Here is a 16,836-nt window from a genome sequence, read left to right as displayed (position 1 = left end):
CAGTCACCCCAAGTGCTCCCCACCCCCAGCCCTGGGGGACCACTAATCCACATCCCATCTCTAGATTTGCCTGTTCTGGATGTTTCATGTAAAGGGAAGCAGACCACGTGCGGCAAAATGTCCTCAAGTTTTACGCACGTTGAGCGTGTAAGAGGCCCTTGTTCTTTACGGCTGGCCGGCATTCATGTGACACCACATTTACCCATGACGCATATCCAGGGTGTTTCTGCTTTTGATTGTCATAAACAAAGTTGCTCTGAACGTCCGTATACAAGGCATGTTTTCACTCCCTCGGGACAGAAGTGCTGGGTGCCTGTGTTGATCTTTCCACGACACCGTCAAGCTTCTGTCCACACTGGCCATGCATCTCACGTTCCCGCCAATAGCGTGTGATACCCACGTTCTCATCAGCACGTGGTGTTATAATTACAGGTTTAGAGGCCGTGATGACACTTTCAGAACAAGGGCGTTTGAGCAAAAGTCATGAAAATGTGGCTCATTGGAATACACTTCCTAAACAAGGAGCCTCACGCTTGGGGTCTTGAGATGCCCCCGCACTGGGGTTTGAACTGGCCTCACGTCTGTGGTCACAATTTCGTGGGCACAGTCCCACCACCAGGAACACCGGGTCCCCATTTGCCAAATGGTGCTCACCTCCTTCAGAATTTGTCTTCTGCTTTTCACCCGGCTTCCCCTGACCTCACGCTTACCGTGGGATAATCATGGTGGGACGTTTCTTATGACGCATTATGAGATCCTTGATGCGGCCGCCTGTTTTGTTCTTAACAGTTTCCTTTATGTAAAATATACAGGCCATGGGGATGTGATGTGCCATGTAGTGACCATGGCCAATAACACTGACCTGCGTATCTGAAAGTTGCTAAGATCGTAGATCTGGAAAGTTCTTACCGTAAGAAAAAAAATCTGTAACTATGTATGGTGACAGATGTTAACTAGACTTATGTGGTGACCGTTTCACAGTATATACAAATAATCGTTATGCCATGCACCTGAAACTAAAGTTGTATTCAATTATACCTCCATAAAAACTTTTGCTGAATACCAAACAAGCTAGTTTCCTTTGGTTGGGATTCTTCCTTTATTATACTGCTGGTGGGTTGAGGCAGAGATAAAGCCTTCTGATTTTTGTTAGTTTTCTTCTTTTCTTTTCTCTTTTTTTAAATGTTTATTTAGTTTTGAGAAAGAGAGAGACAGAGAGAGATGGTGTGAGCAGGGGAGGGGCAGAGAGAGAAGGATACACAGAATCGGAAGCAGGCTCCAGGCCCTGAACTGTCAGGACAGAGCCTGACACGGGGCTCGAACTCACGGACAGCGAGATCATGACCTGAGCCGAAGTCAGATGCTCAACCGGCTGAGCCACCCAGGCACCCCAGTCTCCTTCTTTTCTAGTTGTGCCCAGCTTTGGGCTCCTGGAAGGTTCGGTCCAAGCAGCACTACGCCCCACAAAAGTGGGTCCCAACCTTGTCAGGACAATGTTAAGAGAGATGGACATACCTTTCACACCTGGCTCACCAGCCAGACCCTTCAGTCCTGGAATTCCAAAAAATCCGGCCTCTCCTTTGTTTCCCGGAAGCCCAGCTCTTCCCTTGAGCCCAACCATGCCTTGGAAACCGTCCATCCCGGGTGAACCTCTACTGCCTTCAGAGGAAACGAGAAAAGTGCTGGGTTAGGCCTGGAGAAACACACGGGGTGTTTCCATCTTGCTTGTCTGAGACATTCCTGAGGAGTGGCTCGGGTAGTAGGGTGCCTGACCTAAACTAGGGATTTCCGGGGCCCCATTCCTCAGGTCACCCGCCGGCTGACTGCCCCCAGGGACAAGGCATCAGGCAGATGTACATGGTCACAGGAAAGACACAAGGCAGCCGAGGTCCTTGGTGGGCCTCAGGTGGTAGCCGAGGTCCATGGGCCTCAGGGAGAGGACGCTAACACTGCAGCCAGCACGGGAACCGCGAAGGACCGAAGGACCGCAGGACAAACATCTCTGTGTGGCCCCACAGTCAAGGGCCAGGGGCTCCCCTTCTAGGAAAACTGGTTTGTGTACAAATAAGCCCACCCTGGTGACCAAGCGTTTTCCTGGTTTTGGTTTTGTATTAGCCAACCGGCCTCGGGATATGCAACCAGCCTCCGGGGGCCTCCACACAAATCTCCCACGCAGACCCCAAGTCTGCTCCCTCGCTCTCAGGAAATTAGGACACGGCATTTGGGGGCATGTCCGTCACACCCAGCCTGGCAGCACGGGCCGGCTTTCCCAGGTATGACACCTCCTGGGGGCTGGTGAGGGGCTGGCCTCTCCTGCAGCCATCCTGAGTTCCGGTCACCCCGGTACCCGCCTGGGGGAGCGCCCCGTCTGCCGATCCTCACCTTTGGGTCCGGGGACACCGGGAATTCCGCTCATTCCTTTAAATCCGGGGCCTCCTGGGGGACCCCTCTCACCCAACAAACCAGGGTCACCTCTGTCGCCGGAAAGACCCTTCATGCCCACAGGGCCGGGGATGCCTATGTCACCTGGGTCCCCTCTGTCCCCAGGCAGACCTGAAAGGCAGAGGAGGAAAGAAAGTAGAAAAACACAAATGAACTCGGAAGAGCTAAATGCCTCTCGGACCCCTCACCTGGGACAGCACCCCGCCCCCCGCCCCCAGGGCCATCTGGGCCCCAGCCTCCAGGGCTGTCTCTTGGTGGGGGGACCTGGGGGGGATGGCCTCTGGCCTCCACTTGCTTCCTGCCCCCCTTTCCCCCCAAGGAAGCTCCTGTTCTTCCCCAGTTCTCTCACTTTCAGAAAACAAATAATTTCCCCCCTTCAGAGCACAGCGATGATTCTGCAGTGGAAATTTCACGTTTTTCCTAAGTGACATCTTAGCCAGAACCCCAATATACACGAGGTACGGAGCACGGGCAGGTCTCGGCCTGTGTGAACTCTCGTTTGGCACAATGCGTGTCCTGTTTCTGGAACGTGTTATGGGCTGAACTGTGTCTCCCTCCCCTCCCCTCCCCCACCAGTTCCTATGTTGAAATTCTAACCCCCAGTTAGGGGAGTGTGCGTGTATCTGAAGGTAGCACCTTTAATTAAAGTGAAATGGGCCCTAATCACATGTGACTGGTGTCCTCATGAGAAGAGACCAGGACCTACACACAGGGGGGGACAAGCACGGGAAGGAGTGGCTAGCTGCTCATTGCGGGTATTTTCCAGATCCTTCGCAGCTCTGGGGCGGGGGTGGGGGGAGGGTCCTTGGGGCCCAGTTTGAGAACTCCCCCAGGGAAGGGTGGGGCCAGTTCACTTGTGCAAGTGAGGCCAGACCCCTCCCCCTCCATGGGATAGGGGATCCTTACCTCCGCGGCCTGGGGCACCTGGCAGCCCCAAGGGCCCCTCCTGGCCAGGAGCTCCTGGGAAGCCATGCAGTCCTGGTGGCCCGGGCAGGCCTGGCTGGCCCAAGGGTCCTGGGAAGCCCGGCTGGCCCTTCAGGCCTGGCATTCCCGGCATGCCCTGGCTTCCTGTGGACACCAGATAAGCCCCGTGAGGCCGACCCCACACCCTTCGCTGCACACAGGCCATACCTCTCAGGCTCGTTCTATACAAACAGGACGCAATTATTTTCTAGACTGTAAGAAGCCCGGAAAATACACAGAAGTATCAAGGGTATTACAGTAGCTCAGGCTGTCCCCCAGGGGCCACCACTGACAGCTCGGTGTATGTCCTTCCGGCCTCTGTTCACACAAACACACCTGGGAACCGAGGCTCACAGACCTCATCCCTCGCTGGGAGTTCAATTTTTGGCTTTTTTCTCCCCAGCTGACATTACATTTTGAGCATTTTGCCACATTTGATCATGACCTGAGCTGAAACTAAGAATTGGACGCTCAACCAACGGAGCCACCCAGGCGCTGCCCCCCCCCCCCAAAACATTCTTCACGTTTTAAACGGCTGCCTGAGTAATAGCATCACGTTGTGTGGACACACGCCATGCACGTCTTTCTTTGCTCTTACAAACGGTGCCGTGAGGAAGCTGATTTTGGAGCACAGAGCTGGGGATTTCTTCGGGAAAGTGCCCTAGAAACAGACTCCGTGGGTCAGAACTGCCTTCCACACACACTACTGCACGGCTTTCCGGCTTCTGCCCCCCGCCTGTCCTGGGTGGCTCACCCGGCGTGGGGCTGGTGCTGAAGGGGTCAGAAGCCTGGCAAGGAAGATGCCCATCTGCCTGCACGTTGGTGTGAGTAACGTTTCCTTCTCCTGGTGTTCGCCTTCTAATGCGATTTTTGTTCTGTGCTTCTACTTTCCTTTGGGGATTTTGATATTTTTATTATGGATTTTAGCATTCCTCATACACGTTGGCTACTCTTTCTTCGTAGCTATCGTAAAGTTTACTTTGCTGCCCAAATTCTTCTCATTGCTTTTGACATGAAGATTAGCATTCGCGTGAAAATTTAATGCGGTGTGCATGCATGTGTAGGTGCACGTGTGTGCACACACCCGGGCACGGTTTCTTCCCTTGCTTTTACGTTCAGAATATCCTGCCGTACCCAGTAGTCATGTGAGCATATATCTTCTAGTTTTTAGATCCTAAGTCCCCCAGCTTCCTTCCATTCAGGCATTTTCACCTTTCTTGGACTTTGAGGTTGGCCACATCCATCCAGTGAATAGGAGGAGGGGCCGTGCCCACCATCTCACAGTGCTTGTTGGGTGACCTTTAAGTGCACCTGCTCACGTATCCCATGACCACCCTCCCGAGTGTGTAGGCTGACCCGAGAGGAGGAGGGACCAGTCGGGGGACGGAGGGGAGGGGCATTGGCAAGAGGGGCCAAGCCGGTCTTGGGCCAACTCAGAATCCGACTTGCCAGCCTGAGTCCCAGTTTTATCTGCTATGTGGGCAGAATGGGGGAGGAAGGTCTGCAAACAGCGGGGCGGATTTGGGGCAGAAGGCTGCAGAAAGGAAGTCTCTGGGAAGGCACGGATGCACATCCTCCCGTTTTCCAGCTTCACAACGGGATCCAAGGGCACTGTTCCCGCTCTGCTTCTGTCTCTGGAGGGAACAGCTCATGGCGCCGAGGGTGTCAGACGGCAGGCAGCGTTGCAGGCGCTCAAGTCTAACCGGGGAGTCAGGATCCTGCCGCGATGCCGTGCTCCATGAGGCGGGCAGGTACCTTCACCCGCAAGGACCCTCCAGGCTGGTGAATGGAGGCAGCCCAGCCAGGAAGGTCACGGGAGCCCAGGTTGCAGGGGAGAGGGCATCCGGGCACGGTTTCGGGAGCGCCTCCTTCACAGGAGTGGGGAGTGGGCAGGACACGATGCAGGGGAAGGAGGGAGAACCGGCCGCTGCTACTTCAGCGTCCACCTTAAAACAATCCGGTGTGGTGGCCTATGCCTCTGGCTTTCTGTTGTGATCCTGGAACTCAAGATTTTAAGCCAACAGCCATTTCCAGAACACGGGCCAAACAAGGAACAACTACCAAGGATCCGCTTCCCTCAGCAAAATAGCATCTAACTCGTGGACCCGCACCCCTACTTCATGCAGGGGTTCCACTCTGCCAGGCTGCGTCCGGGCTCCACGGGGCCTCGTGCACCCCACCTGCCATGGCCCCATGGCCCGGGCAGGACGGATGACATGGAAACAGGTTCTCAAGCCTCCGATGCTTCTGAGGTCAGAGCTTGTACTGACAGTGTTTCTGCCTGGGCAAGCTGGACACTGAGGTGGCCTCGGCTGTGGGAAACCGTCACACGCTTGAAAGTAAACCTGCCGTCAGTTGCTGTCCTGCTGAGGTGCCTTGACATCCGCAGGAAACAGTTACATTTAGAAAATCCATCACAAGTGCCCCCTGTCAAGAGCCTGTGGGCAGTTTCTGCAGTGGACAGCAGCCCCGACTCTTGGGGACACAGTGCCTGCCACGCCTTTAGACAGCCACCAGGGAGGCTGACGCACGTGGTCCCCGGTGTCCACACTCGCCGAGTTACGCCGTGTGTTCCATCCCTACCAGCAGGTGGCCAGGTTGGCAGGGACAGCCCTGGATGTCCTGGCATCGGGTCCCCACTGCTTGATGGTTCTACACAGGCCTGTGCAGCTGATTGGCTGTGCGTAAGAGGGAGATTGTGTGTGTGAGAGTGTGTGGGCACACATGTGTGGGTCTCTGTCATCATGTATGCACAAGCAGGTGTGTGTGCGTACAAATGTGTGGATACATGCACACGAGCACGTGTATATGAGTGTGTGGGTGCATGAGCATGTGTGTGCACACACATGGGTGTGTGTGTGAATTGTGTGAGTGTGAGCACGGGTGTGTGCACTCTAGCCCTCTTAGGCTCCTCCTTCCATTCTTTGGGCCTCCTCCCCGTGGGTCTCTACAGTAAGCCCGGCCCCCACACTGGGGGTTCTCCTGGCCAGCCGACAGGGCAGGCGTGATCAACATGGAAACCCACCTGCCCCGTCTCCCCTCCCCGCCCCAGCCCCAGGCCTCCTAGAGCCTGACGGGCTCCCCCAAACACCACTGCTCTCCTGAGCTTGCTGAATTCGCCTGCCTGTGGACAACCGGCTTCACCTGCCTGAGTGTTCGTATAAAGGATGCGGGGTGAGGTCTGATGGCACTGGAGGATGGGACGCCCGCTCCCTGCCCCACAGGAAGCCCCTTCCACCCGGGTTTGGGAGCAGACATGTGGTGGATACGCAAAGTCACGGGTCTGCCTGCATCTGGGTATCTGAACAGGAGCACCACTGGCCTGGTGTCTCCCGTGCGCGGTGCACTGAACAGAAATGCTTGGTCTTTAGTGACGGTCGTTCATAGACGGAGGGCGTCTGCGGTTCTCAATGCCAGCTCTGCATAGATTGGGTACTTCACTCCTCAGCCAGCAGCCTTCCCACTTTGCTAAACGTGCACTGAGGATATTGGGAACACTAAAGTGTTTTACATGAGGGGTGCCTGGGTGGCTCCGTCGCTTAAGCGTCCAACTTCGGCTCAGGTCATGATCTCGTGGATTGTTGGTTCAAGCCCCACGTCGGGCTCCGTGCCGACAGCTCAGAGCCTGGAGCCTGCTTCGGATTCTGTGTCTCCCTCTGTCTCTGCCCCTCCCCCACTTGTGCTCTGTCTCTGTCTCTCAAAAATAAACATTAAAAAATTTAAAAAAATTAAAAAGCAATGTTTTACACCAGTCCGTTTTTACACCATCCAGTTAAAGCGTGTCCCAGCTCAGTTCTGTCTCCTGCCTCGCTCTCTTCCCAAGCTTGGCCCTCCTCTCTTCTCACCACCCAAACACATTCCCTGAAAGCACCAGCGAGCCCTCCCACCCCCCATTCATGCCCCGCTGGAGAGCAGAGGGTGTGTCTCATTAATCCGCACCTTTGAGTCTCAAATGGCCATCTTTCTTGGCTGTGAAAAGGTAAGTCACAGGACGCTGATGACCATCCTAACTCGTTTCAAAGGAACACTGGTACTGAGCATGGGGCAGAAACCACGTGTGTTGTGGCTTCTCATCAAATCCTCAGGAGGGATTTCAGACCCACACTCGGAACCCAGGGTGTGGTGGGATCGGGCCCCCCGCTCTCCTCCCACCGCCAGGACTTACCCCGGAATCCAGGTGGACCTCTCTCTCCCGGAGGGCCTTTCAGCCCAGGGTGTCCGGGGAGCCCAGCATCTCCCCTGGGCCCAGGCTGGGCTCCCAGAACTTCTCCAGGAAGGCCCCTGTCCCCTGGGGGCCCGACGGGTCCAGGCAGACCGGTGGGACCTGGGTGTCCATCTGGGCCACGGAGGCCTGCCACACCTTTGGATCCTCGGGGCCCCACGAACCCTGAAAGGAAACACAGGTTAGTACCATGATGGCCCAAGAGAGGCTGAGAGGAGAGGAGAGAGGCTGGAGACAGCAAGATTTGCAGTCGGGGGGCCTCGGCTCAAGCCCCGGTCCCATCACTTACCTTGGGACCACAGCATTCTGCCCCCTCCGCCATCTGGCCCCCAGCCCTACCATTTGGCTAAAGTGAAGGCCTTTAGAACCACCTGCTTCTTGGATACGAATCTTCCTATTTGATGGGCTCCCTTGTTGATCAAATAATCCCCAAAGAATGGCTTCTATGGACCTTCCAAGTTATGTGTGCAAGTGGGGACAGAGACCTGGGGTGAGAATGACATGACCAGGTCTCTCGAGCCCGAGCTCCACCTCCCTGGTCACAAGTCCCTGACCATCAGTCCATTTGGAAATGCTCTGGAGGGGGCCAGTCGCCCTACTGTTTTCACGGTCAACTGTCCACGTCTGGATAGAAGCATGGTGGCTGTCACATGCCAGTGCCTGTCCCGGACGACTTCCCCTTCCCGTGTCCTCATCCCTGATGTGACCTGACACTGAACTCTCAGAGTGGACGGTCACGTGTCTGTTCAGGAGGAAAGCTTTCTGAGGTCATTACTGCCGTGGCCATGGAACGCTGGGAAGGAAGGGTCGACCTGACAAAAGAGACCCCACACGCGGGGTCCGGGGCCTTTCCCAGGACAAGGCTCGCCACGGCCCACCTGCAAGATGGGCTGACCCCTACGGCCGTGTCTGAAACACGGAACAACAGATCCGGACTTTATGGGAGTATTAATGAGCGGGACCCAATGCCAGAACTTCAGTGATGTGATTTATTCACAGAAAGTAGAGACTCGGCTTTTACAGAGACGTTCAAAGCCGTACGTGGGCACCGTGGGCTCAAATCGTGGGCACGTGTGTGTATGTGGATCTGACATCCGGAGTAGACTCTGTGTTCTGCAGCCTTCAAAGTTGGGCATTTGGTTTTCTTCTGCACGTGGCACATTCCGTGTCATGAAGAGTGACACGTGCGCAAAATCAGAGTATGCCAGTTCCTCACTTACCCCTTTCCTCCATTCTACCCCGATCTCCCTGTTCACTTACGGGCTCACGTTTCAGTACAGAACAGGCTTCCCACCAACACCGTCCGCCCCCCGTGTGTGCTGGTGACGGGCACATCCTGCTCAGTCTCTGCCGCCGGAGTGCGCTCTGGACAGCTCACGCCCGCCTGGCTGGCACCTAGCTGGTGACCGGGTCCCCTTCCCACGCAGGGCAAGCAGGTGTTAACAAACTACTGTCCTCTCAAGAAATTCACACTTTGCTTTGGTATGTGTGACAGGACCGAAGTGACCGTGCCCTAACTCCTCAATGTCTGGGTGCCCCCAGAGCAGGGCAACAGGCTGGTCCTCTGGTGCTGGCATGAAAACTCTCCCGTGTTTGTCTCCAGTGCAGGTTTTCACCAGCCCCATGCTGCACAGGGAGCACGCCCCCTCTTGTCACAGGACACGGAGATACTTGTCGCGAAAGGTAACAGGGCGAACGTTCCCTGCGGTCCCGTGTCCCCAAGCACCCCCCGGCACAGTCCCATGTCCGGAGCAGTGAGTCTGGGGGGGAAGAGGTACCAGGACTGACCCAGACTGGTCCAATTAGGGTTAAACCAACTGCCAGAGTGTGACACAGGGAAGGGGCAAAATTCAGACAGTCTTTGCCGAACATATCTGCTGAGGGTCTAAACCTCAGGACACCACGGTGCCTGGCTCTGTGCGATCGTCCAGACGTCTGGACTGTTCTGTTTAGTTTCCCCGAGACTGGTTTGTAGGGAATGCAGACGAATCCGAATGCTGGAGGTCACGTTATAAAGAGACGGTCTGCACTCCTGGGGGCAGTTCTGTCCCGTTCGTGTGGTGTGTAAGGGGACATGTGGCCTCTGTCTCCAGCTGTGTGGGGGATGAACTTGCTAGAGGCAGATTTCACTCCTCCCGATGAGTGATTCCAGCAGAGGCTGGAGGGGCTCCTGACCAGGACCCTGCAGGGGACATCTGGACTTGGGCCAAAGCGACTTCCACAGTCCCTGTTTCAATAACACGATTCTAGGGGTGCCTGGGTGGCTCAGTCGGTTGAGTGTCTGACTTTGGCTCAGGTCATGATCTTGTGGTCTGTGAGTTCGAGCCCCGCGTCGTGCTCTGTGCTGACAGCTCAGAGCCTGGAGCCTGCTTGGGATTCTGTTTTCCCTCTCTCTCTGCCCCTCCCCTGCTCATGCTCTGTTTCTCTCTGTCAAAAATAAATAAACATTAAAAAAAATGTTTTTGGGGTGCCTGGATGGCTCAGTCAGTTAAGTGTCCGACTTCAACTCAGGTCACGATCTCGCGGTCCGTGAGCTCGAGCCCTGCGTCGGGCTCTGGGCTGATGGCTCAGAGCCTGGAGCCTGCTTTGAATTCTGTGTCTCCCTCTCTCTTTGCCCCTCCCCCGTTCATGCTCTGTCTCTGTCTCAAAAATAAATAAACATTAAAAAAATCTTTTAAAAAAAATAACACGAATCTAAAACTGTGTGCCTCTGCACACCAAGTAACACAGCCATGTCCGCTCACACTGCTGGAGCCACAACTGCGCGGGGCACCTGTGCTTGGGCACACGGGACCGTGCCGGGGGGTGCTTGGGGACACGGGACTGTGGCGGGGGTGCTTGGTTGGGGACATGGGACCGTGCCAGGGGGTGCTTGGGGACATGGGACCGTGTCGGCAGGTGCTTGGGGACACGGGACCATGTCAGTGGGAGTGCCGACACGTCTCCCCACAATCAGTTACTGGCAACACGCTCACTCCCTGCCATCTTATGCTCTCTTAGCCACCCACAGTTTCTGTAATTCTTTGCCGTGTCAAATGTAGATGGAACCATTTGCTCAGACAAGCGCCCACTGAAGAGTGAGCAGGCAGTGCCATGAAAAGTGGACACAGGTGTCCTTTGTGTGGTGTCTGGTGCGTGATCAGCAGATTGGAATGGACGACCGAGGGCTCCATGCCTTTGACAGTCCCAGAAGAGGGGAGCGTTGTGTTGCCCTCAGAATGTTTCACACCAACCAGAGGACATCGCTCTGCACACCCACCTCTTTTCTCCTCCGGGAGCTGCAGGGGTCTCATGCAAACTCCAGCAGGACATTAGTGATGGGAACGTCAAGAATTTAATTTCCCAACCACAAGAACAAAGTGGTCACTGAGCACACGTTGAAAGCTTCTAAGTGTCCAAAGACAATAGAGCTGGGGCACCCATGCCACACACAGTCATTTCCCGAACCTAAGGGTCGTGTGGGGGTCCACCCCTGCCTTACCTGGGGGTCCTGGGAATCCTTCACGACCTGGGTCTCCTGGGAGACCCTTGAGCCCTGGTACTCCGTCAGCTCCTGAGGGTCCTGGTATCCCTGGGAGGCCCTTGGCACCTAAGCAAACCGAAGAAAGCAGGACACAGGTCAGAGCCCCATGTGCAACCCCAGCCGGAAATGCGTGGAAGACGGTCAGGTCTAGCACCTGACTTAGCATGGTCTAGGAAATGATGAGGACGGGGAATGTGAATGTAAAATGCCACATACTTTTCTTAAGTTTATTTTGAAAGAGAGAGTGAGAGTGCAAGCGGAGGAGGGGCAGAGAGAGAGAGAGAGAGAGAGAGAGAGAGAGAGAGAGAATCCAAAGCAGGCTCCTTGCTGTTAGCACAGAGCCTGCCTCAGGGCTTGATCCCACGAAGTGTGAGAAAACGACCTGAGCTGAAATCGAGAGTCGGATGCTTAACCACCTGAGCCCCCCCAGGCGCCCCTCAACACTGGGCACTTCCGACCTCTGGCCACATCCCACTGCAAACCCCACAGACCACGGCAGCTGTATCGGTCAGTCGCTACCAGAATTCACTTGAAGTCTTCCCTCGAGTTTGTTGCATCCAGAGCCAATTTATCCAGATTTGAGAGATGTTGACTTATACTACTTGTAATGAATGTGTTAGACTCAAAACCAGACGAAACCTCACACCAAATAAATGAACTAATTCTTTACTACCGGACGTTGTTGACCTGAATCCTTTCCCATGGGAAGCAAACTTGAGGGATTTTTCCCCGGGCATCTCTGTGTCTGTCTGGTCCAAGCCTCAGAGATTCCCTTCCAGCAGAGGCCTCGGAAACCACAGCCAGTACACCTGCCTACTGCAGGTGGCCGGGCACCGGGAATCACCGAGATTCCCTGCAAACACTAGTGAGAGCAGCAGCCTCCTCCCTGCCGGGTGCGAGGCAGCGTGCAGGGCAGGGGCCGGTGAGGGGATGGGCGGGGAGGTCTGTAGGTTCACTAGGGGTTCTAGCTTCTCCAGCTGCCGTCCCGTTAGAGGTGCCCTTGAAAGTATGAGGCTGGGCTGGAGCTTTGCCATCACGTAGACGGGGCCAAAGCCAGCCTCCTGGAATTCTCAATATTTTTCTATGTGGGGACAGAAAGATGTCATGAGAAGATTGTGGGCACCCTTCCCTTGGGGCAGGGGAGCAGGGGGCCACGTGTGGCACCCAGCAGGCCCCCTCTGGGGCCCCATTCCCTGACACTCCCATCGAGGCAAGGCTGGACTCGGGAGGTCACACGGGGTGAGGACACAAGCTCACCTCTACTCACTGCAAATAAATGCACAGATTCATTCCACTGATGAAACGTCTCCCTCAGATCACCAGCTGCTCAGCACAGTTAAATGACTTTAAACAGACCCCTACGCTGGGCCGTGGAGATGGGGAAGGCTCAGTTGGGACCAGAAGTCGCTGTCAAATGACGTCCTCGCTAACACATGACTCCACAGGTCTAATCCTGCCGCTCTATGACGAACGGGGTGGGCTCAGACCCAGAGACACAGCAACGTGCTCGTTCAGAACTCCGATATGCCTGGGAGTCTGTGACACGAGTGAGTGAGGAACAGGATGACAGGGCTGTGCACAGAGGACATCCCATGCGAGCACCAAGTTCGACAGACAAGACAGGACAAAACAAAGCAAAAGACACACTTTCAGGTTGTCTGAAGTGAAGGTGCGTGAGGTGAGTCCGTTTCTGAAAGGAAACCACCATGGGGTCTGAGGGCGGGCGCAGCCGAGCCCCAACAGGACACACAACCCAGCACGTGGCCTCTGGGCTGTCCTGCTGCTACGGGGCCACGGGCACGTCCCTTCCACAAGTGGGAAGCACCACAGACCCTTTTGTGCGTCACCTTCCAGACCGAGGGTTAGTCTGCACCAGACATGTGGACTCTATGAGCTCCTTACAGCTTCATGTCCTTAAAATGCAATCAAAATCCTCCCCTCAGACTCAATTCCTGTGTATTTTGGGCCCTGCTTCCACCCAGTTTCTGCCGAAAACGGTCCCTCTGCAGGCTGCTGACCCCAGGGCCCCGGTGTTAGTGGCCGTGTGAAAGCCTGCGGACGGACAGACGTCCGGAGCTAGAGCAGGGAGGATAATGCAGATAACGGAGTGAGGAAGACACACGTTGGGCCCTCAGAGGACAACACAGGGACATCTAACACTGCTTTCCGTGCATATGACACTTCTGCATTTCGTCCTGTTGTCCCCGGATCCCGCATCACCGTGAGTCCTGGAGATGCCCTTAGGATCTGGGGACGCACACCGTGAGGCAACATACTTTCCAGTTCTGACTGTTGTCTCGCACTGGCTCAGCACCGCACTTCACAGTTGACACTGGACCTCACCCCCAGCGCATCGTTTGCAAAGTGGGAGGAGTCTAGAACGCCTGTATTAGTCCTCTGGTACAGCTAAGAGGACAAAGTTCCACAAGGGAGGAGAGAGATGCTCAAGGCCCCGCTGCCAGTTAGCGTGAGAGCCGGGCCCCACGGCAGGGCTCTGGCCATGCGCCCCACGCTCTCAGCGCCGAGCGAGTTGTTGAGTGATCGAGGCTCTCGCCCTTGCCCGGAGGAGGACCTGCCCGGGGCCCTGACCTGAACTGCTCTGTCCTGGGCTGACGGACACAGACATCTGGGCGTCACCCAGTGGTGGGGCTGCCCCGCCCCCGCCCGCTATCTTTTTTGAAAAGCCACACACGCTGCAGGTGGGCGTGGACGGCTTCCCACACTGGGCTCTGCCACTGAGAGCCTTGCTCCAGTCACGCGGGTGCTTGGTTGGGTGATGGGTCCGTGCCAGTAGCCACACGGGGCTGCCGAGATGCACCGCTGGCCTTGTGAACTTCTGTTCCCCTCCGTCAAAACCCAGAACAAACAATCCCCTCCCAGAGGCTCGTCCCACAAAGGCTGGGACACCAAGGGGGAGAAGTGGCACAGAAGCGAGCTTCCTCCAGTCCAGAAGCGGCGGGCCAGTCTCTGCCACTCTTTGGTGCCCACTGAGGCTGGTGCCGTGGCGGGGGCTGGGTTCTGTGCAGTAAGAATTCACTCCTCTAGCCTGGGGCTCAACTAGGCGTCAGTCGCCACATGCATTTTCCACGGTGAGGAGGAAAAGGCCGCCTCCCTACCCAGGTGACCGAGGTCTGCGGTCATGTGCCAAGGTTGCAGAACGCGGCAACGTCCAGAGGTGGGGAGGGGTGCAGGGGCAGCAGGGGGATGAGCAAAGGGGCCAGAAGGATGAGGAGGACACAGGGGAGGCTGGAAGACACTCCGTTTACCTGTGGGGCCTGGGGGTCCCCGTAGGCCTGGCGCTCCCTTGGGTCCTCCGACGCAATCTGGGAAGAGACAGGAAGAAAGACAGACAAGCTGGGGCGCGATCATTCACACCGACTCTCACGGCTGTGGGCCCTGCCAAGGTCAGAAGCACCAGCCCTGAAAACCGGCTACCACTCTGTGATCAGAGTAACTTAACGATTTAATGAATCTTGATTCTAACGTAAAGGAAGGTTTAGTTTCACCTGCAATGAATCGGAATATCAGTACTAAGGCCAACGAAGTCGACCCAGTCCAATAAAGCCAGCACGGGGCTGGCGATGCTACATCCCCACGTTTAGGGCGACACCTGGGCACAACTGAGCTAGTCTGGGTCCATCCTAGTCTGTCAGTGTGACTGCCTTTCTTGTGTCTGGGAACGGTCACCAGTGGATTGAGACAGCTTGCAATTTCGAAAGGAATTCTTTGACTTCTGCTTTGTGACTTTGAATAGTTTCAGAATTGGCCGCGTGCGTTAGCTGCTTTGAGAAATGAAACCCGGGCTGCAGCCACTTTCGGGCGGTGTGGACGAGGGTGGGGGCATCACGTGGTGGTACTGTGGCCTTCGTCTGAGAGAGCCCCTCACAGACACAGCAGCTCTCCAAGACGTGTTTTGTCTGTCTGCCCGGGCCCTGGCCTCCTCTGACGCACTAGGGGTCCCCGAGGCGCATGCTGGCCAGCCCAGCTCATCAGAATAGAGGGACAGGATGTCCCGAGGGCACAGCCTCCCCCCCAGACCCTCATGCCCAGGGACGCTCCCACCAGCTCTCCGAAGGCCTGCAGGTGACGTTCCTGCTCTGCACGCACGTGCCTGGTCTGTCCCCGCATGTCGACCCCACCTCACGCAGGAGACCCACATGTCCTGATGCTATGTCTCCAACCCTGACCTTGATCCCGAGGCTCACACCCAAACTTTGGTCAGCCGCTTGGGACCTACTGCTGCCACATGTTCTACGAGCATCCCGAACTCTGCACCAACCTCTTTGCCGGTCTCTTCAAAACCCTCCCGAGGCTGGCACGCCCTTCGTACTCTGGACACCTCCTGGCTTCCCACTGCGGTTCCTGACATGCCCTGGAGACTCTGGCCCTCTGTGCCGGCTGGGCCCGCCTCCGATGGCATCTCTCCCCTCTGTTTTGCCACCACTAGGTCTCGGCACAGGGTCCCTGCACATCCCTTTGTTATCGGGCAGCCCCTGTGCCTTCTAGCACTCATTCATCGCTAGACCACACTCTCTTCTGACAGACATCTGGAGCAGTTTTCACCACACACAGCCAGCGAATACAGCTCACACACACACACACACACACACACACACGAATGTATGCATACACTCTAAGTGTGACGGTATTTTATCAGCACCGTAGCCTGGGGCTTCGCACTGGTGGGAAGCCTGGCAGGTCCGTGTTTCACCGTGCGTCCCCTCCCCCGGATGACAAGCTGACGGAGGGGTGCCAACCTGCGGGAGCTCACGGCAGCCACTCACTCGTTAGTGGCTCATCTTACAAACCCAAGGCTTTCAAGTGTCCTAGAGCCTCCTGGTCTCTATCACGGTACCTGGCCGCACGGTCTTCTGTCCGTCATCTCCGATGGGCCTTTTCACACCTGTATCGCAGTCTGGGAGCAAGACACAATGCAGGGGTGAGGCGATTCTGAAGCAACCGAGAGTTGCCAACCTATCCAAGGGCGTGTGCCGGGGGGCCGGGGTGGGGGGCTGGGACGGCAGGGAATCCAGAAGCACACGCCTGAACGGTGTGTGGAGCCCCCGTGACCAGGGCACCGGAGGGACAGGCCCACCCGAGGGTGACCTGACTGTGGTCGGCCAGGAAAACCCCGCATTGGTTTGTCTGTGCCCATGACTGATGGTGCAACATGGATTGTCCCGTGACGCCAGGGGAATTTATACATTTGCTGAAGAAGGGGAAGGTCCCACGACTGAAAGATACAGAGAGGACTCCTCCGTACCTATCTGTCCGGGAGCACCCGGGGGACCAGCGGGCCCGGGAAAGCCTGGCGGTCCAGGTGATCCCACATCTCCGGGGAAACCGCGCTCGCCTTTGGGGCCGGGCAGGCCCAATCCCGGGGAGCCCCTCTCTCCTGGGGCGCCCTTCGTGCCTGGTGTTCCTGGGTAACCGATGTCCCCTGGGGGGCCTGTGATGCCGTCACCCTGCGTGGAAATTCGGTTTATCTCTTAAAATACGTGGGAACCTCAACAGCCATATCCCGGTTCTCCTTCCCATTCCCCTGAGTTGTGTGTGAGGGACACAGAGCCGAAGAACGGTGGAGAGTCACAGGTGCCTCAGTCACAGTCTAACCGAGCTTGGGATGAAGGCAGGTTTTGTGCACGAGTGACACAACGGGAGACACACAAATCTGAGTATTTGCTTT

At 56.3% G+C, this 16,836-nt stretch overlaps 1 protein-coding gene across 2 annotated transcripts in view; it reads right to left on the bottom strand.

The window, feature by feature from the left end:
• COL4A2 (collagen type IV alpha 2 chain) overlaps window positions 1-16,836 on the bottom strand; it is a 173,695-nt gene that overhangs the window by 19,423 nt on the left and 137,436 nt on the right. For both annotated transcript variants that reach the window (XM_047852721.1, XM_047852712.1), the window contains exons 25-32: window positions 16,414-16,615; window positions 16,006-16,065; window positions 14,417-14,473; window positions 11,109-11,216; window positions 7,571-7,792; window positions 3,349-3,510; window positions 2,383-2,553; window positions 1,516-1,659 (exon numbers count right to left, since the gene is read on the bottom strand). In XM_047852721.1, coding sequence (XP_047708677.1) covers window positions 1,516-1,659; window positions 2,383-2,553; window positions 3,349-3,510; window positions 7,571-7,792; window positions 11,109-11,216; window positions 14,417-14,473; window positions 16,006-16,065; window positions 16,414-16,615 — 1,126 coding nt within the window. The remainder of the gene's footprint in view (window positions 1-1,515; window positions 1,660-2,382; window positions 2,554-3,348; window positions 3,511-7,570; window positions 7,793-11,108; window positions 11,217-14,416; window positions 14,474-16,005; window positions 16,066-16,413; window positions 16,616-16,836) is intronic.

Source organism: Prionailurus viverrinus, chromosome A1 (assembly GCF_022837055.1).
Source record: "Prionailurus viverrinus isolate Anna chromosome A1, UM_Priviv_1.0, whole genome shotgun sequence".
NCBI classification, from domain to species: domain Eukaryota; kingdom Metazoa; phylum Chordata; class Mammalia; order Carnivora; family Felidae; genus Prionailurus; species Prionailurus viverrinus.
This window is presented reverse-complemented; position numbering and strand designations above follow the sequence as displayed.